At 40.3% G+C, this 21,882-nt stretch overlaps 1 protein-coding gene across 1 annotated transcript in view; it reads right to left on the reverse strand.

The window, feature by feature from the left end:
• The window catches only part of EFCAB6 (EF-hand calcium binding domain 6), a 268,908-nt gene that overhangs the window by 5,165 nt on the left and 241,861 nt on the right, over positions 1-21,882 (reverse strand). Inside the window, exons 36-37 of the mRNA XM_060258537.1 lie at positions 18,001-18,185; positions 8,714-8,863 (exon numbers count right to left, since the gene is read on the reverse strand). Of these exons, the coding sequence (XP_060114520.1) occupies positions 8,714-8,863; positions 18,001-18,185 (335 nt within the window). The remainder of the gene's footprint in view (positions 1-8,713; positions 8,864-18,000; positions 18,186-21,882) is intronic.

Below are 21,882 nucleotides of genomic sequence, written 5' to 3' on the forward strand. Positions count from 1 at the left end.
CCTTAGCAGGGTCCATTTTGGAGTTTGCAGAGTTCTAATGCCATTCGTCTCGTGCCCTTTCCTCAGTTTTGTGGAACAGGCAGCAAGTGTGCATGTCTGGAGCAGAGGAAAGACGCGCTCCCGCTCAGTTCCAATCCACTGCCATTGGTAAATTCCATCAAGCAGGTAAGTAGATGAAAGATGTCAGCTGTGAGGATGGCTGGGTGGGCATGTCTGACTGCACAGACAACTAATTGAAGATCATCCATTACAAGTAAGCAACCTATTTATCTTCTTTGAGGTGTCTGTGCAGTCCCGCACTTGGGTGACTGACAAGCTAATAATTACTGGATGGTGGGTGCTGACAGTAGCAATTGTAGATTTTAACATCCAGATCTGTGGAAGAATGCTCTGATTGAGTAAATATTACTGTCACAACGAACCACCCCGATGCAATCAGAACTGTGTTTTATTTTTACAGGTTACTTAAACACTTCCAACAAGAAAACAGAAAATGCAGAACTTTCTGCCCAAAAACTGCATTTTTACATGCCCTTACATAGACTCATGATGCAAAATAACTGTTGCTTGGGAAGACCATGTGGATGCAGCACAGATGAAAGCACCACAAATGAAAGCAGATGATGTCAACATAGCCCTGGTGGAGTGGGCAGTCAGGTGAATGGGCAGCAGTTGTTTTGCTAATCGATAACATAAAGATATACTAGACGTTAACCACAGGTTCAGGTCCTTACAGAAGGCCCATGCATGGTCTAAGTAGAATGACAAATCCCTTATCACATAAAAGGTATGCAAAGCTTTTGAGGCTTCATCAACTGGGTGTGGGGAAAAAGTAGGAAGAACTGTTTCCTGGGATAAGTGAAACAGGGATATAATCTTGGGACAAAATGAGGGACCATGCCAAAGCACAACCATGTCCTTGTGAAACCTTGTATATGGCAGGTCAGCCATAAACGCAGCTAACTCACTACATCTCCTTACTGACGTGACAGCTACTAAAAAGCATGCCTTCCAGGAAAGTAACTGAAGAGGTGCCTTAGCCATAGGCTCAGTTGGTCTCCCCATCGACTGAGACAGGACCGATGACAGACTCCATTCCGGAACAATCAGTTTAATTGATAGGTTCAGTCTAAATAGTCCTTTGAGGAAAGATTTTGTCAGAATGTGAGAATATAGTGCTAGAATTCACAAGGATGTAAACAACTGAAATTGCTGATAAATGGACCTTCAATGATGAGAAACAAAGTCCTGAACTTTTTAGAAGAAGATATTGAAGATATTGGATTTATATCCCGCCCTCCACTCTGAAGAGTCTCAGAGCAGCTCACAATCTCCTTTCCCTTCCCCCCCCCCCCTACAACAGACACCCTGTGAGGTAGATGAAGGTATTGGATTTATATCCCGCCCTCCACTCCGAAGAGTCTCAGAGCGGCTCACAATCTCCTTTCCCTCCCCCCCCCCCCACAACAGACACCCTGTGAGGTAGATGAAGGTATTGGATTTATATCCCGCCCTCTACTCCGAAGAGTCTCTGAGCAGCTCAAAATCTCCTTTCCCTTCCTCCCCTACAACAGACACCCTGTGAGGTGAGTGGGGCTGGAGAGGGCTCCACCAGCAGCTGCCCTTTCAAGGACAACTTCTGCCAGAGCTATGGCTGACCCAAGGCAATTCCAGCAGGTGCAAGTGGAGGAGTGGGGAATCAAAACCCGGTTCTCCCAGATAAGAGTCCACACACTTAACCACTACACCAAACTGGCTCTCCAGTGGAACTATGGAACTATGTTGGAGAAAACATATGGCAGTGGCAGTCTCTGGTATGACACCATCTCTCTGCACAACCACTGTAAATTGTTTCCACTAAGCTTCGTTCATATGCCTTGTACTTGGATTATGTGCATTTTCTAATACATGGAACACTTTCAGTGAGAATGTCATGGCTGAATGACCCATGTTATTAGATGTAAAAATTACGGGTTGCGATGCAACACTTTGCCTTCTTGCTGAAACAGGAGGTCTGGGACTGTAAGGAAGTGATACTAGGTGTAATGTGAGAGGCTTAACATAAGAACATAAGAAAAGCCATATTGGATCAGGCTGTGGGCTATGCCATGCAGGGTCACCCAAAATGGACAGGCCACAGAACCCAGACTAAATGTGATCCACCGGAGAAGGAAATGGCAAACCACTCCAGTACCCTTGCCAAGAAACCCCATGTACAGAAACAAAAGGCTAAAAGATATTGCGCTGGAAAATGAGCCCCTCAGGTCAGAAGGCGCCCAATATGCTACTGGGGAAGAGCATTCAAGTAACCACAGAAAGAGTGAAGCGGCTGGGCCAAAGCCGAAAGGACGTTCAGCTGTGGATGTGTCTGATGGTGAAAGAACAGTCCGATACTGCAAAGAACAATATTGCATCGGAACGTGGAATGTAAGATCTATGAATCAAGGTAAGCTAGATGTGGTCAAACAAGAGATGGCAAGATTGAACATCGACATCTTGGGAATCAGTGAACTAAAATGGACAGGAATGGGTGAATTTAACTCAGAGGATCACTACATCTATTATTGTGGCCAAGAGTTCCGTAGAAGAAATGGTGTGGCCTTTATAATTAACAAGAGAGTGAGGAAGGCAGTAATGGGATACAATCTCAAAAATGACAGAATGATCTCGGTCCGTATCCAAGGCAAACCATTCAATATCACAGTAATCCAAGTCTATGCCCCAACCACTGACGCCGAAGAGGCTGAAGTGGACCAGTTCTATGAAGATCTACAACACCTTCTAGAATTAACGCCAAAAAAAGATGACCTCATCATAGGGGACTGGAATGCTGAAGTGGGAAGTCAAAAGGTAACTGGAACAATGGACAAGTTTGGCCTTGGAGAACAAAATGAAGCCAGGCAAAGGTTAATAGAGTTTTGTCAAGAGAACAAGCTGGTCAAAGCGAACACATTCTTCTAATAACTTAAAAGGCGACTCTACATGTGGACATCACCTGATGGGCAACACAGAAATCAAATTGATTATATACTCTGCAAAGATGGAGAAGCTCCTTACCGTCAGCAAAAACAAGACCTGGAGCTGACTGCGGCTCAGATCATGAGCTCCTCATTACTCATGACTTAAACTGAAGAAGCATTAGGCCATTCAGGTTTTACTTTGATCACATCCCTTATGAATATACAGTGGAAGTGAAGAATTGGTTTAAAGAACTAGAGTTGATAGACAGAGTGCCTGAAGAACTTTGGATGGAGGTTCGTGACATTGTACAGAAGGCAGCAATCAGCACCATCCCAAAGAAAAAGAAATGCAAGAAAGCAAAGTGGCTGTCTGATGAGGCTTTACAAATAGCTGAGGAAATAAGGAAAGCAAAAGGCAAAGGTGAAAAGGAAAGATTCACCCAACTGAATGTAGAATTCCAGAGAACGGCAAGAAGAGATAAGGAGGCCTTCCTGAAGGAACAATGCAAAGCAATAGAGGAAAAAAATAGAATGGGAAGGACAAGAGATCTCTTCAAGAAAATTAGAGAAATCAAGGGAACGTTTTGTGCAAAGATGGCCATGATAAAGGACAAAAGTGGTAGGGACCTAACAGTAGCAGAATAGATCAGGAAGAGGTGGCAAGAATACACAGAAGAATTATACAAGAAGAATCTCAATGTACTTGACAACCATGTCAGTGAAATCGATGACCTTGAGGCAGACATCCTGCAGTGTGAAGTCAAATGGGCTTTAGAAAGCATTACTAACAACAAAGTGAGTGGAGATGATGGTATCCCAGTTTAGCTATTCAAAGTCCTAAAAGATGATGCTGTTAAAGTGATGCACACATTATGTCAACAAATTTGGAAAACACAACAGTGGCCACAGGATTGGAAAAGATCAGTTTACATTTCAATCCCAAAGAAGGGCAATGCCAAGGAATGTTCAAACTATCACACCATTGCAATCATTTCACATGCCAGCAAGGTCATGTTAAAGATCCTACAAGCTAGGCTTCAGCAGGATGTAGATCGGGAACTACTAGAACTTCAAGCTGGGTTTCAGAGAGATAGAGGAATTAGAGATCAAATTGCCAACATTCGATGGATTAGGGAGAAAGCATGGGAGTATCAGAAAAACGTCTATTTCTGCTTCATTGACTATGTTAAATCCTTTGATTGTGTGGATCACAACGAACTGTGGCAAGTCCTTAAAGAGATGGGAGTACCAGACCACCTCACATGTCTCCTGAGAAACCTGTATAAGGGTCAAGAAGCAACTGTGAGAACAGGATTGGTTTAGAATAAGAAAAGGAGTTCAACAAGGGTGTATATTGTCACCCTGCTTATTTAATTTATATGCAGAGTACATCATGCGGAATGCTGGCCTGAATGAAGCACAAGCCGGAATTAAGATTGCCGGGAAAAACATCAACGATCTCAGATATGCAGATGACACCACTCTAATGGCAGAAAGTGAGAAGGACCTAAAGAACCTCATGTTGAGGGTGAAAGAGGAGCACAAAAGCAGCCTTGAAACTCAACATCAAAAAAACTAAGATCATGGCATCTGGCCCAATCACACCTTGGCAAATAGAAGGGGAAGACATGGAAGTAGTGACAGACTTCACATTTCTGGGATCCAAGATCACTGCAGATGGTGACTGTAGCCATGAAATTAAAAGACGTTTGCTCCTTGGGAGGACAGCTATGGCAAACTTGGGCAGAATAATAAAAAGTAGAGACATCACCCTGCCAACAAAAGTCTGTATAGTCAAAGCGATGGTATTCCCAGTAGTAACGTATTGCTGTGAGAGTTGGACCATAAGGAAGGCTGAGTGCAGAAGAATAGATGCTTTTGAGCTGTGGTGCTAGAGAAGACTCTTGAGAGTCCCTTGGACTGCAAGAAGATCAAATCAGCCAGTCCTAAGGGGAATCAACCCAGACTGTTCCCTGGAAGGTCAGATGCTGAAGCTGAAGCTCAAATACTTTGGCCACCAAATGAGAAGGGAGCACTCTCTGGAGAAGATCCTGATGCTAGGAAAGACAGAAGGCAAAAGAAGAAGGGGAGGGCAAAAGATGAGATGGCTGGACAGTGTTACTGATGTAAAAACACGAATTTGAGCAGACTTTGGAGGATGGTGGAAGACAGGAGGGCCTGGTGTGACTTTGTCCATGAGGTCATAAAGAGTTGGACTAGACTGCAACTGAACAACAACAACAATAAATCATCAACAATTAGACAGGGCGGGGCTGCTGCCTTTTGCAGAGTATGGATATAATAACAGTGTACACAGCTCTACTAAAGCATCCCCTATGACTATAGTGAAGGGCTATGAAGGAAAGCTGTTCCCCCTCCTTCCGGGGGGAGAAACATCCAAGTCTCCTTCGAATTTTGAGCAGTGGTGATCCAAACTCAGTGACTCTTAGAAGATTATCCAAACTAATCTGGAGGTGTCTAAAGAGACTTACAAAAAACACTATGATAAACATAATTCCCTGACTTATGATTTTAAAGTGGGAGATACAGTGTTTCTGTCTACAAAAAATCTACCTTTGCATCAGCCTTCTAAAAAACTAGCATACAAGTTTCTGGGACCTTTACACATCAAAAGGGTAATAAATAAAGTGACTGTCAAACCTGGAATTGCCTAAAATGTTTAGCAAAGTACATCCTGTTTTCCATTCTAGCCTACTCTGCAGGGACCCAGGTGGATCAAAGTGGCACCCTCGCACAGACGCTCCAGACCCGATTTCAGTAGGGGATCGAAACCCACCACAAAATGAAAGAAATCCTGGATGCCAAGATTAAACAAGGGACTCTTATTATTGATTAGATGGTTGCATTTCTCCCCATCCCACGAATAGTGGGTCATTTCAGACTAGGTCAAGGCTCCGTTATTAATTCGGCAGTTTTACAAGAAATATCCCTTCAAACCCCGGGGGGGGGCCACTTAGGGGGGCAGTATGTCAAGTCCCTGGTCCTTTCATCTTATTTGGTTTACAGCTTCTGCTGAATTACAGCCCTTGGGTTATGAGTCAGTCCTGTGTTGTGTTTTCAGAAGAATGTGAGCAGTCAAAGCCTCTCATGCTTCCCTGCTTTTTCTCAAGCCTCTTATCAGTTCCTGAGTGCTCTGTAGAACTCTGTAGTAAACAATCAATGTTATTATAACCTTATAGTCTTTAGGTTTGAATGTTACCGGCGTTTGCTAATGGCTAGTACCCATCTATATAATGCTTGCTCTGCTTTCCTTATTCAGTCTTCTCACTGTCTCGTCAGTGATATGTCCTACTCTATCTACAATAAATGAATCTATTTGAAAACACAAAGGATATCATTATTGTCAGCATTGGGGACTTGACGGTATCAACCTTAAAGCCCCTTCATGGCCAGGGACCCACATACCTTCATGACCGCCTCTCCTGGTATATCTCCAAGAGGGCCTTGCACTCTAGTGACCAACATCCACTGGTGGCCCCCAGCCTGAGAGAGAACTGGCTGTCCTTGACTCAGGCCAGGGCCTTTTCTGCCCTGTCCCCAATCTGGTGGAACTGCCAATTTCCAACTGGGCCCTGTGGGAATTACTACCATTCTGCAGGGCCTGTAAGGTAGAGATGTTTCACCAGGTATTTGGTTGAAGACAGCTATGGTTTACATCTGGCACTCCCACTTCTATTGTCACCACCACCACCCCGCAAGATAGTGGCACAACCTAGAGTTGATGCCATCTTGTTTTTAGGGTACTGAAATGTTTCTGCTGTCATTTAATTTGGTTTTACTTGTTCTGAAATTTAATTTGCTGTGAACCTCCTTGTGCCCAGTTATTGGGAAGGGTGGTCAAAACTTCAACAAACAAACAAATAAAAATAGACCCTATAAGACAGGGTAGCCCAGTCCCCTCAGGGTAGCCCAATCATCCCTCAGTCAGACATTTCACAGAGCTTTTGGTGTAGGGATCCAAACACTGCTTCGGTTTTATGCTGTCACCAACTATTCAAACAGCAAATAGCAAGCCTTTATTGGCATAAAACAGATTTAGCAGTAAAATAACAATATAAATAATATAATATCCTAGATTATAAAGTACATAGGGAGCTAATATACATAAAATAAGTAAAATGTATGTGAGTCGAGTTTAGCCAAATTAAATGATTAAAACAAATAAAATGTGGTCATTCCAGAACCATTCTCTGTCGTATTTCCATGGCCTGTTGGAGAAATCTAGCCACCATTAAAGTTACCTCAGCGCAAGTGTCATTTAAAAGTTCGTGGACTTTGCCTGAATCAGCACAGCCCAACATATCTGCTAAGATATCTTTCAGGTATATACAACGAATGTCATCATAAAGAGGACAGTTCAATAATACATGGGGAAAAGTTTCAATACACTTGGAATTACAAAGACAGTGTCTATTAGAGTACTCAATCCTGTTAAATCTACCAAATAGGATAGCAGATGGTATCCTATTCATAAGAAAAGCCATGGCCTAACTGGGTTGCATGTGTACATGTTTCTTTCCCTGAGACCATAAACATCCAGTCAAAAATTAATTCTTTGTTTGGGTAACTTGTGGTTAAAAGTTAGTTATGTCTTAACCATGACCATTTGAATCATTCAGGGGAATGCTTACAAATTTTCTACACACTTGAACATTTGAATCATAGTTTTGTTCAGGATTCTTTATCTCAAGCTGTCTTTCTCCCAGCCAGTACGAGGCTGTTATTCTGCCACTCACTGGCTTCTACTTCCATCTCCTTGACCAGCCAATTCTAAATCTCATATTAATATAACAGCTTTTTAACTGTCAGAGTCTCACCAACGTTTTGTCAGTTCCCATTGGTCACTCCTAAGGAGAGGCAGAACTCAGGCTGCCCATCACACCAAATTTGATCTGAACATTTCTGTTGGCTTATAAAACAAGATGTACTAACATTTAAAACATCAGATTAAATCCAGGGCTTTTTTTCTGGATAAAGACGTGCCAGGACTCTCAAGAGGGATATGAATGAGACACACATGGGTGTAGGTCATGAACAGCCCTGATGGGTGACCAATACTCAGACTGAGGTCTTTCATACCATCTATTTCAGGGGTGTCAAACATGCAGCCAGGAGGCCAAATCAGGCCCCCAAAGGGCTCCTGTCAGGCCCCTGAGCAACTGACTGTCATCTACTTCTCCCTCTCTCTTGCTTCCTTCTGCATAACAGCTTGCTTTGCAATGTTTGCTCAATTGCATAGGATTACATCTTTTGCCATCAGAATTAAAGAGGAGGCCCTCGGGGGTCAGCCATCTAAAGGAAATAGCATTAGCATTCAGTAAAAAGGACAAGAAATTGTACTCCTTTTTGGAGAATTTTGTTTCCACGAAGAGGTTCCAGAACTCCATTCCACTGCATTCTCCCAGAAAAAAAAAGCCCCGATTAAATCCTTCGGCCAAACCAGTAGACATGGTGCTCAACAAGAAAATTAGAAATTAGCTAGACCCTACTGAAGGGGTGCCTCCTAGATTTCTGGACTTCCTTCAGTGGAAATTCTAAGTAAGGGGGGCACTTGTAAGGCTGTTTTTTTTTCTAGCTACCTTTTGGGGCCCAGCAGCCCAAAGCATTAGGCCCCACGAGATTACTTTTAGCATATAGGAAGGGTCCTATTGGAGTAGGAGTCCTTGAAACAAACAGTTTAAAGCTAGATTGCGAACACAATTAAAATGAAAGGTCACTAAAATGTCAATTACCTGTCTGAAATCCTGAGTGCTGAGGAGTCCATTCCCACTTATGTCATACATCTTAAAAGTTCGTCTCATTGGCCTCCAGCATTGGAGGATCTGGGGCTGAATCCTCATCATTGCATTCAAGAATGTTGGTGTTTGTGGTCCAGAGGATTCCTTACAAAGATTGGGGAAATTGTTCTCCATTAATACACCAAGACTTTGAGATTCCACTATGAAGCTATCACAGGGAATATACATATATTTTCAGAACTGGAAAAAGAATTTTAAAATATATAATTGCAGTTACCACCTGGCCAGAAGAATGCCGGCTGGCCTTCTGTGACATGACTGAACATCAACTTGGCTATCCAGAAATCAGCAGGTGAAGGATGTCCAGTCCTGAAAAGAAGGCTTATCAGATACTAATGTCTGCCCATCAAGCTACCATTAAAAACAAAGGGTAGAAGTTGGCAAAGAAACAAACCATCTTGTATGCAGTGTACAATTAAGGTTATGGAACTCACTGCCAGAAGTTTGACAGTGTCCCTTCTGTTTTTTTAAAAGAAAACAGTTATTGAAGGTTAACTCTATCAATGGCTATTCATTCCAGTAGATAAGGATAGAAGGGAGGCAGCAAATCTAAAATAGCTGGAATTCATCACAGTCTGTAAATTTTCCTTTGTTTACAAGTTTTATTGAGGTTTCAAAAATAAAGTTAGGGAAGGGGAAAGGGAACAAAGGGAAAAAGAAAAAAAACCAAAGCATTATTGATAAAGTACTCAGCTGACATATGAAGCATAGTAAACAAATCCATACAGAAAAAAAAGAAATTATTCTCCGTAATTGTTAGAGCACATTAAAGAATCTTAAGCCAATCCATCTCATGTTTAACTGTGAGTTTCATTCTCTCTCTCTTTTTTTATGTTTGCGTTTGGAAGAAAGTATATTCCAGTCCTAAACTTTAGACCATCTATAAAAAGGTGCCCAGATGTGTTTAATTCTTTGGATGTCTCTCTCTTTCACAGTTGTCCAAAGAATGTCCATCTCAGCTGTGTCAAATATCTCCTCAATAAGTTCTGCTTTCAAGGGTGTTACACACTTTCCCCACACCTTTTCCAATAAAATTCTAGCCACGGTTATTACATGAATCAATAAGTGATTCACATTCTTATCAAAGTCGTTAGGAATTATATTTAACAAAAATATCTTTGGTTTCAATGGTATTACTTTTCCAATCATCTTTTGTAAATATTCATGTACCATTTGCCAATATTTTTGTTACATCACAAGACCACCAAGCATGATAAAAAGTTCCAGTCTGAGATCTGCATTTCCAACACTTATTAGACACATTAGGATACATTTTCACTAACTTTTCTGGGGTTTAGTGCCATCTATAAAACGACTTATAAATATTTTCTTTATAGGTTACAGATTTAATCATTTTCACATTATATTTCCATATCTGGGTCCAAGTATCAAATTCAATGTCATGACCTATATTTTGTGCCCCCCCTCCAAAAAACAAAAACAAAATATAGGTCATGACGTTGAATATCTGATCAATTCTGTTTTTAAGTATTCTTTCTCAATGACATTGTCTTAATTGCTTCTTTCATTTTAGATCCTGTTTGTATTTTTTTATTCATTATTTTATTATGCCATTAAAGATTTTTGAAACTTTAAAAACTTATTTAACCATACAATCTTTTACCATTTAATCTGCATTTTTAATTGCAAAAGTAAACTATAAATAAATTTAATATTTTTTACCCTTGCACCATAGATTATTTTGTCAAAAGGACATTGCTCTAAGTGGAAGCCTGTCTATCTCTCGTGTAACTTGATTCTATTTGAAATCTTGTCCACCAATCCAGCTCAATATCCTGCTCTTTTAATTTCTCTTTAGATTTCAAATCCCCAGTAGTTAATGGTAAGTCACCATTTTATCATAACATATCAGAGATGGGTGTGAAACCCACTTTGGAATTTTCTGATAAATTAAGAGTTGAATGCTCTCCCATATAGCATAGAGGGATTTCCTTATCCAGTGATTTTTGAAATAACTATGACCTTCGGCTTTCAGATACCACAGAAATGAATGCCAACTCAGTTTAAGGTCATGCTTCTCCAGCTTCAATAGACTCTTGTTAGCTAGTAACATCCAAGCTTTTAACCATACTAAGACACATGCTACAGTCTGGTAGTGTAAAACCAGCTCTGTCCTTAGAATCTTGTAGAGCTTTCATTTTTATTCTAGGTTTCTTATTTTGCTGAATGAACTTCTATGTGATAATTTTCAGCTTTTTTAAAAAAAGGACTGATTTAACTTTCTTGGAATTGTCTGAAATAAGAATAAAAGTCTTGGGAGTATATTCTTCTTGATTATTTCTATTCTCCCCATCAAAGAAGCCTGCAGATCTTGCCATTTTTCTAGGTCTCTTTTAATGACCTTTAAAATTTGTTATATAATCTTCCAGCAGGGTAGCACATCTGTTTGTTAAGTAGATACCTAAGTTTTCTTGACCCAGGAGAATCCTGACAAGATTTTAAGATCTTTGATCTATTCTGAGATCATATTTTTTGTAATAAATTTCATCTTCTGATAGTTAATTTTCATGCCAGCCATCTTGCCAAACTTTCAATCTAGCTTCTAAACCCTTAATAGAGTTAAACAATTGTTCCAAAATAAATGCCAGATCATCTGCAAAAGTCTGCAATTTGAATTCTTCTCCTCTAATCTTCACCCCTTTTATATTTTCATCTTGTCTGATCAGATTAATCAACAATTCCAATGTTAAAATAAATAGCAATGGGGATAAAAGGCATCCTTGTTGTGTACCTTTAGAAATAACAATAGATTCCATCAAATTACCATTCACAATCACCCTGGCTGTCTCATATGAATATATTGCCTGGATTAACTTGTAAAAATTCTCTCCACATTTCATTTCATGTAATTACTCTAAAATAAAATGCCAATTAACATTGTCAAAAGCTTTTTTGGCATCCAAGAATATCAGAGCCATTTGTTTATTTGGATGCACTTAATAATATTCCAAAATATTACAAATGGTCCTCACATTGTTTCGTAATTGTCTCCTTGGTAAAAAGCCCATCTGGTCTTGGTGAATTACCGCCATTAAAACTTTTTTACTCTTGAAGCTAATAAAGAGGCGACGATTTTATAATCCATTTAACAGTGAAATAGGCCTATAATTTTTAATCTCTTTTCCATTGGTGTCTTCTTTAGGAATTAGGGAGATGGTTACTTCATTCCACAAATCTGGAACCTTGCCTTCCTCTACTATACAGTCAATCAATTGTTTACAGGATAACAGAAAGGTATTTTCAAAGCTCTTATAAAATTCTGCTGGTAGCCCATCTGGCACTGTTGCTCTCCCGTTGAGCCTTAAATGCATCCATTATCTCTTGCATAGATATTGGGTCATTTAATATTTTTCTCTGTTCCTCCATGAAGTATGTCTCATTCCATGTTCTAACGTAATCTTTTTGCTTCCCTGGATGAACTTCCATTTTTTTTAGTATAATTTTTTATAAAATGATTCCACAATTCTTTTCAAATCCTCTTTACAATATTTGTCCATTCCTTTCTCATTTTGCAGATATTGAATGAGTATTTTTTCTCTTTTTCCCCCTCTGTCTATAGACCAGCCATCTTCCAGGTTTATTAGCATTTTCAAAAAAGTTCTGTCTTGCAAATTAATTTTCTTTTCCATCTCTGCCATCAGTAAATTAATTTGATGCTGTATATATTTTATTTTTACTTTCAGATCTGTATCTTCCAGCTTTCTTTTGAATTCCCTTTCCTTTAATTCTTATTTAAACTTCAGAATTTAAGTTTTGTCCAAAGAACATTTCCTTCTTCATATCATCAAGAAACTTCTTGTCCCTCAAAGTCTGTAGCTTTAATCTCCAGTTAAATGTCTTAGGTTCCTTCATAGTAAAGGGTAAAAGTCATCAGTAGTAAAGGGTAAATAGTAAAGGTCAGCAAATGGCATAGGGCAGGTCTCAATTTCTTCTAAGTCATGCAAAAGCATTGTAGACAGCCAGCACATATCAATTCTGGACGATGACTGGTGCCTTTGGAAGAAAAAGGTGTAATATCTTGTAGTTGGGTTTCTTACATGCCAAGCATTGATTAAATTCATTTCATCTGCCAATTTCAAATAGTTTATGAGTAACTGTAATCCTGTTTTTTTCTCTCCCTTAGTGGATTTCCTATCAAGTTCTCTGTCATACACAGCATTAAAATCTCCCATCCAACAGAAGTCTGAATAATCATATTATCTAATTTTTTGGTATAATCTCTCATGTTGGCAATTTGGAGTGTATAAGTTTACCAATAAAATTTTCTTCCCCTTCTTCTGGATTTCCACAAATAACAGTCTCTCATCTTCAACAGCATAAATTAGCTTAAGGTTTAATTGGTCTGTAACATATGTAACTAAGCCTCTCTTCTTGTTTAATATCTGGTGCAAAAAAGACCTGGTTAAAATTTTTGTTTCTAATTAAATACTGATCTTTCAGTTTCATATGGGCTTCTTGCGAACAAATCACGTCCAGTTTAATTTTTTTTTTAGTTGTGTAAATATATTTTTTCTTTTTATGGGGGAATTTAAGCCGTTAACATTAACTGAGAGCATCTTTATTTTTCCACCAGCCATTATGTCTGTTCTTTATCACTATCTTGATTATATCTCTTTGTAGTGCCTCTTGTGGCAACCTGAGTTGCAGCTGCAGGCTCTGCACCTGAATCTCTCTCTTTTGTATTGGCTTCCTGGTTCCCCTCTTGTTTAGGTAGACCTGCTTTGTGGTGCCAGTTCCTCTCCTCCTTAAACAGTTGGTCTGCATATCTTTCTACAAAAGCCTGTGCTTTCAAGAGTGTATAGATATTACATCTTTTGCCATCAAAATTAAAGAGGAGGCCCTCAGGGATCAGCCATCGAAAGGAAATAGCATTCAGTAAAAAGGACAAGAAATTTTACTCCTTTCTCTTCTGCCTCATTGAACATCGGATTTCTCTGACAACTCTTACTTGTTTGCATTTAATCACCAAATCCCATGTTCTTATTTACTTCAAAATTGCATCTCTCACACCTCTTTTGGCGAATATCACTTGGACTTCTCTGGATAGCTTGTGTTTGCAGGCATAGCTTGAGGTCACTCTATATACCAGATCCAATTCTCTGTGTATCTCTTCAACCTCTATATCTGCAAGTGTATCTCTTCAACTTCTATATCTGCAAGTGCTTCACTCAACAATTCCATTAAATCCTCATTCTGGTCCTCTGGTATATTTTGGAATCTTAACATGCAAGCAGCCTTTTTCATCTCCATTTTAATTAAATGTTCATCAGAACTTCTTTGCTTTTTTTGTCACATCATCCATCTTAGAGGCTGTATCATCTACTTTGGACTCCAATGTAGTCACCGTTTGCATTACTTTCTGAGTTTGTGGGGCATTATCCTGTAATTGTTTATGAAAATAATCCACCTTAATGCTTAAACCAGTCACTTGGTCAGTTTTGGTCAGAATAAGGGTTACTGTCAAAGATGCTTCCAGATTTTCAATGCATCATCAGCAATGGTAGCTCCAATTGGTTTGGATTGCCATGAAGAAGGGACTGGAGACGGGGTGGGAGTTAATTTTTTCTCCACTTTTTTACTCATTTTAAAAGCTAAGTTATCAAAGTTCCCCACAAATCAAAACTCAGCTTTAAAAGCTCAAAGCATAAATCATGCAGCCCCATTACCAAATTAACCCCCCTAATACAAAAATGAATGGGAGTGCATATATAGTATATGAAAGAGAAACATAACACAACATAAATGTAACAAATGTGCCTTCACACACCCCCGGAGTGATACTCTAGAAGGGAACACGTCTCTTTAAATGAGTTAAACAAAATAGCAAAACAGTTGGACCACTAGAAAGCTTACTGTTAGTGTCTGAAGAAAGGTTGAAACGCTTGGGACTCTTTAGCTTGGAGAAACGTCGACTGCAGGGTGACATGATAGAGGTTTACAAGATAATGCATGGGATGGAGATAGTAGAGAAAGAAGTACTTTTCTCCCTTTCTCACAATACAAGAACTCGTGGGCATTCGATGAAATTGCTGAGCAGACAGGTTAAAACGGATAAAAGGAAGTACTTCTTCACCCAAAGGGTGATTAACATGTGGAATTCACTGCCACAAGAGGTGGTGGCGGCCACAAGTATAGCCACCTTCAGGAAGGGTTTAGATAAAAATATGGAGCACAGGTCCATCAGTGGCTATTAGCCACAGTGTGTGTGTGTATATAAAATTTTTTGCCACTGTGTGACACAGAGTGTTGGACTTGATGGGCTGTTGGCCTGATCCAACATGGCTTCTCTTATGTTCTTATGTTCTTATATTATGCATGGGATGCCCGCCTGGCGGGGAGGGCGGGATATAAAAATAAAATATTATTATTATTATTATTATTATTATTATTATTATTATTATTATTATTATTATTATTATTATTATTATTATTATTATTATTATATTAATCTTCATTTTCTTCTTCCTGGCTCATAGACCAAACAGTTAGAACACACACAACTCATGATGCCCAGAGTCAGTTCCCAGCGGAGAATCCAGAATCCAAAAGGCCAGTCCATGAATTGTATCCAACTGGTTTGTGTATATTCTGACCCAAGCGTGCCAAAACTCTGGTAGTATAAGTCCATGAAACCCTCAAAGGCTCTCAAGAGTCACAGCAAATAATCCACAACAACAAGATTCTAAAGCATTTTAGAATCCCACTGAAATTTCCAAGTTCTGACCAGTCAGCTAAAGAAAACACTGATCCAACCAATTATAAAGACAGTTAGGAAACCAGGAACCTTACTTCAATCCCTTCTGGAACTCACAGAGTCTTTTAAAGTCTTCCAAAAAGCTTAAAACATCACCTCGGATTTCTTCTTTATAGTAAAGCTTAGTACTTCATCTGTGTAAGTAAAACACAGATCTCGCTAGAAAGCCCAATTTTCAGAAGGGGGGGACACGTTAAACCAAAACCTCCCCCTCCCGTTTTGCATGAAAGCTCCAATCCTCTCTTACACATAGATCCCCAAACATGATTCAAAGCAACTTCCCATGTTGACAAGCTGAAACATGTCCAGAGGAGGGCAACAAAATGGTGAGAGTTTTGGAGAGGTTGAAGAAGTTGGGTAAATTTAGCCTGGAGAACAGACGACTGAGAGATATGACAGCCATCTTCAAATATTTGAAGGGTTATCATATAGAGCAGGGGGTGGCCAAACTGTGTCTTGGGAGCCACATGTGGCTCTTTTATGCATATTTGTGGCTCTTGAAGCCCCTGCTGCCCCACTGGCCATCTTGGAGAAGGCATTCTCTTTTAAAATCTGAGCCAAGCCAGCCAGCAGCTTGGAGAATGCATTTAAAATCGCTTTCTTTCCACCCCTCCCTCCCTCCCTCCAACGTTGTCTTGCAGCTCTCAAACATTTGGCATTTGTTCTATATGGCTCTTATGTTCAGCAAGTTTGGCCATTCCTGATATAGAGGATGGAGCAGAGTTGTTTTCTGTTGTCTTAGAAGGTTGGACCAAAACCAATGGATAGAAATTTTAAAGGTTTTCAGCTAAACATTAGGAACAATTGTCTAAATATTTGGAGACTATTAAGCAGAGGCTAGATAGCCTGACAGCAATGCTGATTCTGTGAATTTTGTGGGAGGTGTTTGTGAGTTTCCTGCATTGTGCAGGGGGTTGGACTAGATGACCCTAGAGGTCCCTTCCAACTCTATGATTCTATGACCTGTGAAGTCACTTCCAGCACTATGTTTCTATTTCTTTGATTCTCAATGTCAGCCAGTTCAGACCTTATCAGCATGTACTTAAAGTTAGGATTTTTTCCCCCCATCCAATGTGCATCATCTTACCTTACCAATACTGGATTTCATTTGCCATATTCTTGTCTTCTCACCCCATTCTTGGATAACTTCCTATAGTTCTTTATAATCGACCTTAATTTTCACCATCCTGAATAATTTCTTTTGGAAACTACTTATAGACATTTTTTTTGCTTCAAGAATCCCCTCCATTTGTTCAATGAACATTTTACCTTCTGTTCATGATTGATTGCATTTTCATACTGGGACCCAATATATGTCCCAGCTACATTGCAGATTTACCAGACAAAGGTTATTAACCAGCTTCTATACGGAATCCCAATTTGGATTTTGGTAGTAAATTCATAAGTGGATGGTATTGCAGCTACTTTCCTACGTCACATTTTGGGCCTACCTAATATGATTAGACTCACTACAATTTCCAGTGAACTTGGCCTTCATTTGCCAACAATAGCCTGGATGGTTACTATCAAATACTGGCTCTGTCTCCATTTTCGGACTTGTTCCAATACTCTGCTATATGATCTGTTAAGGGATTACAGACCGCCACTTTGGGCCAACTCAGAGATGCCTCTGAAGTTGGCCCCCAAAATCCCTGCAGACAGGTGTCCCCATCCCGCACTCACCCCATTCTTCAGGCCGCTGCACCCAGCTCAAAAAGCTACCCCTTTGAAAGTGGTAGCAAATTTTTGGACTGGCCACCAGGCGTCTCAAGGTTGTCTGGAAGGGGAAGGGTGAGTGGGAGGTGACGTGGCGGTCTGGAGCTGCCAAGCCACCCCAAGCTGTTCCATTTTTTTTTAATGCAACCAATTTAATACAACCAAGGGAAAAAACAGGGAATCTAGCTTCTAGGACGCCTTCCCATGTGGAGGCATCCAGCTGCCTCACAGATTGGACAGGGCCGCTTCAGTGGGGACCATCTGGAGTTTTTATCCTCACTAGACTGAACGTCTTCCCATCAGCTGTTCTCTCCGGTAGATACCACAATATTCCCTTTGAGAACAGACTATGGAAGTACTGTTTATCAGAACCTGATTCAGTTACTCATATTTTACTCTGTTGCTCTAAGTTTTGTAAGATTTGTCAGCAACTTCTTGACCCTGTTATCTCATATTTCTCTGGCCCTCCAGAAAAAACTATTCAGTACTTCCTCGCTGATAAATCTCCCAGATTGATGGAACTAGTAGTTGAGTATTTGGCTATTGTACTACTCAAGGGCCATTATATTCCTAAGCATAGACTATGAACATTTGATCAATTTTGCTTTTATGCACTGTTTTTATGATATTCTTTTAGTCTTTTTTTGTACACTATAATGCTCACTGGACTTTATTTTTGTTCCTTTATTTCACCCTTTTATGCCATTAAAGATTCTTGAACTTGACCTACCTGTATTTGTGGACTTTGGATTACAGTCCTTTGTAGAGGAGATGTGTCTTGTTGTTTAAGCAACAGCACACAGCTTTGTAAAAAGTCACAGTATGCAAATTTGCCAACACTCTTAAAATCATATTTTGTTATGAGTTGCTTACTTTCTTCTTTGGTTAAATTCAAATGAAATTTCTCTGCTATAGCTGAAATAAACACAGGGATATCTGAATCAGAAGTATGACAACTATATTTTTAGAGTTCCCATAACACTTGCAATTAGTTTTAGACAAGAGGCTGGCTGATCTGTTAAAAATAATAAAATACACATTTTTAAAGTTTACTTCTACAGCAATATGAATAAAAGAGCACCAATTAATTAAGATAACAAGACATGCACCCTTCTTTTAAGGATGTTCTGGGTCTCATTGGATAAATGGCAACAGACTGTATAAACTGACCCCAATAAAAATGAATTAATAAATGAAGATGAATTGACATATTTATGGCTTCACTTGACAATTCTGGCTTTAAAAAAAATTTGGCATTCAAAATGAACAAAGTAAAAATAAACAGAAATTAACTTTCATCTAATCTGACACTCCTTAAACCCTGGTGCCTTTGGCAATCACCTGACCTGTTAAAAATAATCCATATCCATATTAAAAAAAAATCCATATGGTCAGGTCAGCTGTGCATGTGAACCTCTAGAGCCAGCAAAAAGGAGGAACAAACAGGGAGTTTTGTGTAGAAACAAAGCAGTTGGTAATACCATGGGTGTGGTTTCTGTGGAAGTAGCAAGAGGTAATATTAAATTTGTGCCCAGTTTCTTTGTTTAGGCTGTTTGATTCCAGTGCAAAATTTGTGCTTGGCTGCTTGGTTCTGGTGTCAAGTTCTACCTTGAGTGAGTTGGAAGCTTGTTTTACACAGTCTGAGCGTTTTCGCACTGACCTTACTCGGGAACAACGTCCCTCTTCACCGCACAGCGTCTGCATGGATTTCGCACTAATTGCTCCGCAGAACCCGGAAGAGCCGCAAAGTCCCATGGCTTTTGCGTCGCAAATGTAAACTGGTTTTTGGCCAGTTTACATTTGCGACGCAAAAGCCGCGGGACTTTGCGGCTCTTCCGGGTTCTGCGGAGCAATTAGTGCGAAATCCGCGCAGACGCTGCGCGGTGAAGAGGGACGTCGCTCCCGAGTAAGGTCAGTGCGAAAACGCCCTCTGTGTTTTCTCTCTTTTTTCCTTAGGCTTTTTTTGTCTAGTGTGCGTTTCCCCTCCTTTCCCCATGTCTGATTATTAAGATGAGTCTGCTAATTAAAGTGAGTTACTTGACTTGAGTCACCTGACCTGGGTTGGTTGGTGGTGGGGTCTGCAGTTACTCAGCTATATAAAGAGCATAACAAGGCTTGTGAGCTTCTGATCTTCAGCAAGTGAATAGGAGGTGCAAACCGGGAGTTCTGTGTAGGAGTTTGGCAGGGAAGTTTCCAGGGAGTACAGGAAATACTAAGTGGCTTCCAAAACTAGACCACTTCCTGCCCACTTGTGGGGAGGGTGGGATATAAATAGAAGAAGTAAAATAAAAATAAAATAAAATAAACATATGGTTCAAAGCAACATGGCCGGGGAAGGAGCTAAGTAGTTACTTGTAAAGTCTGTGTTATGTTTGTTTTCTTACCTGAGGGTAATGTTAATTACATTTGTGGTAAGTGTAAATTGGTAAGCCTACTAGAGGAGAGGATACAAGGACTTCAGGTATGCTTATCCACCTTCCATCTCAGAAGAGAAGGTGAAGAGTTCAAGAACAGAATACATGAAGCACTTTTGAAAGGGCAACAGTAGGAAGAGGAGAAGGTATCTCAGGAAATGGGAAGCACCAAACACAGGAAGAGAGGATGTGAAAGAACGTGACCTACTGGAGCAGGACATTCAGGAGGCTTTCTGAGCTAAGCAATCAGTTCCATAATCTCCACATAGATATTGATTCTGGACTACAGGAAAAAGGACTTCTTCCCCCTAGTATAGGAGGAGAAATGTGGTGGTAATTGAGGACTCCCTACTGAGAGGGACAGAGACTAAAGTGTGCCAACTTGACTTTTCATCTTGACAGGTATGTTGTCTACCATCCAGGATGTGACACAAAGGCTAGAAAGACTCACCAAGCCCTTAGATTATTATTCCTTCCAGCTAATCCATATGGGAACAAATAATCCCCCAGTCCAGATGGTATACACCCAAGAGTGCTCAAAGAACTTTCTAGAGAGCTTGCAGAGCCTTTGTCCATCATCTTCCTCTTGGAGGACAGGAGATGTACCACAAGACTGGAGGAGACCAGATGAAATACAAATTTTTAAAAAAGGGGTGGTCAAGGAAACTACAGGCAAGTCAGTCTGGCCTCTGTCCCAGGGAAGATACTGGACCAGATTTTAAACAGATCAATCTGTGAACACCTAAAGAACAACTTGATGACTCCGGGAAGTCAGCCAACAGGTCCTTCCAGACCAACCTCATTTCCTTCTTTGATCAAGTGACAGGCTTTCCGGATCAAGGGAATGTTGTTGATGTTGCTTACCTGGATTTCAGTAAAGCTTTTGACTGATTTCCCGATGATGTTGTGATAGGTAAACTAGAAGACTGTGGACTGGACTCTAGGATAGTTAGGTGGATAGGAAACTGGGTTGGAGAATCACACGCAAATAGTAGTTGTCAATGGCATTTTATCTGAATGGAGGGAGGTGCCCATTGGGGTGCCACAGGCTTCAGTTCTGGGCCTGGTACTTTTCAATATTTTTATCAGTGATTTGATGAGGGTGTGGAGGGGCTACTCATTAAATTTGCAGATGACACCAAATTGGGAGGAGCAGCAAAGACACCAGAAGACAGAGATAGAATTCAACGAGATCTAAACACACTGGAAAAGTGGACAGATGTGAAGTGCTGAGATCTACAGCTGGGTAACAAAAATTAGGAACACTGTGCACTGCATTGGTCAGGCTGCACCTGGATTTCTGTGCACAGTTCTGGAGGCTTCACTTCTAAAAGGATGTGGACGGAATGGAGTGGGTGAGGAGGAGGGTGACAAAGATGATCAGGGGCCTGGAGACCAAGCCCTGTGAGGAAAGGCTTAGGGACTTGGGAAAGTTCAGTCTGGAGAAGAAGCCACTGGGGTGGGGGAACATGATTGCTCTCTTTAAGTATTTAAAGGGTTGTCACTTTGAGGAGAGCAGGGAGCTGTTTCTGTTGGCAGCATAGGATAGGACTCATAATAACAGGTTTGAATTACGGGTGGTAAGGTATCAGCTGGATTTTAGGGGAAACTTTTTTTACACTAAGGCTGTGACCACACACACTAAATAATACACTTTCATTCCACTTTCAAAGTACTTTCCAACAGGAATTTGCCAGTTTACACAGTAAAAACCAGTTGGAAAGTGGATTGAAAGTGCATTATTCAGTGTGTGTGATTGCAGCCTAAGAATTGTTCAACAGTGGAATCAGCTACCTAGGAGGTGGTGAGCTCCCCCTCACTGGCAGTCTTTAAGCAGCAGCTAGACAAACATTTATTTGTCAGGAATGCTCCACTGATCCTACCCTGAGCAGGGGGTTGGACTAGATGGCCTGTATGGCCCCTTTCAACTCTGTGAATCTATTATTCTATGATTCTATACTGCCTGGCACAGACCAAAAAATATTAGAAGGGACTATAAGGCTCTGGGTAAAAAGGTGAATGACTTGGGAGCACAGGTTGTGATATTGTCATTTCTACCTGTTGAAGGCTGTGGCATAAGATGAGGGAGAAGGATTCTGTCAAGCATCGATATTTCTCAATAATCAAGCTTTTGTTCTTCAATCAAAAGTTGCTTTATTGTTAAAGCTCCATAGCTTGCCCAAGGACAAACTCCTTGG

Source organism: Heteronotia binoei, chromosome 17 (assembly GCF_032191835.1).
Source record: "Heteronotia binoei isolate CCM8104 ecotype False Entrance Well chromosome 17, APGP_CSIRO_Hbin_v1, whole genome shotgun sequence".
NCBI lineage: Eukaryota > Metazoa > Chordata > Lepidosauria > Squamata > Gekkonidae > Heteronotia > Heteronotia binoei.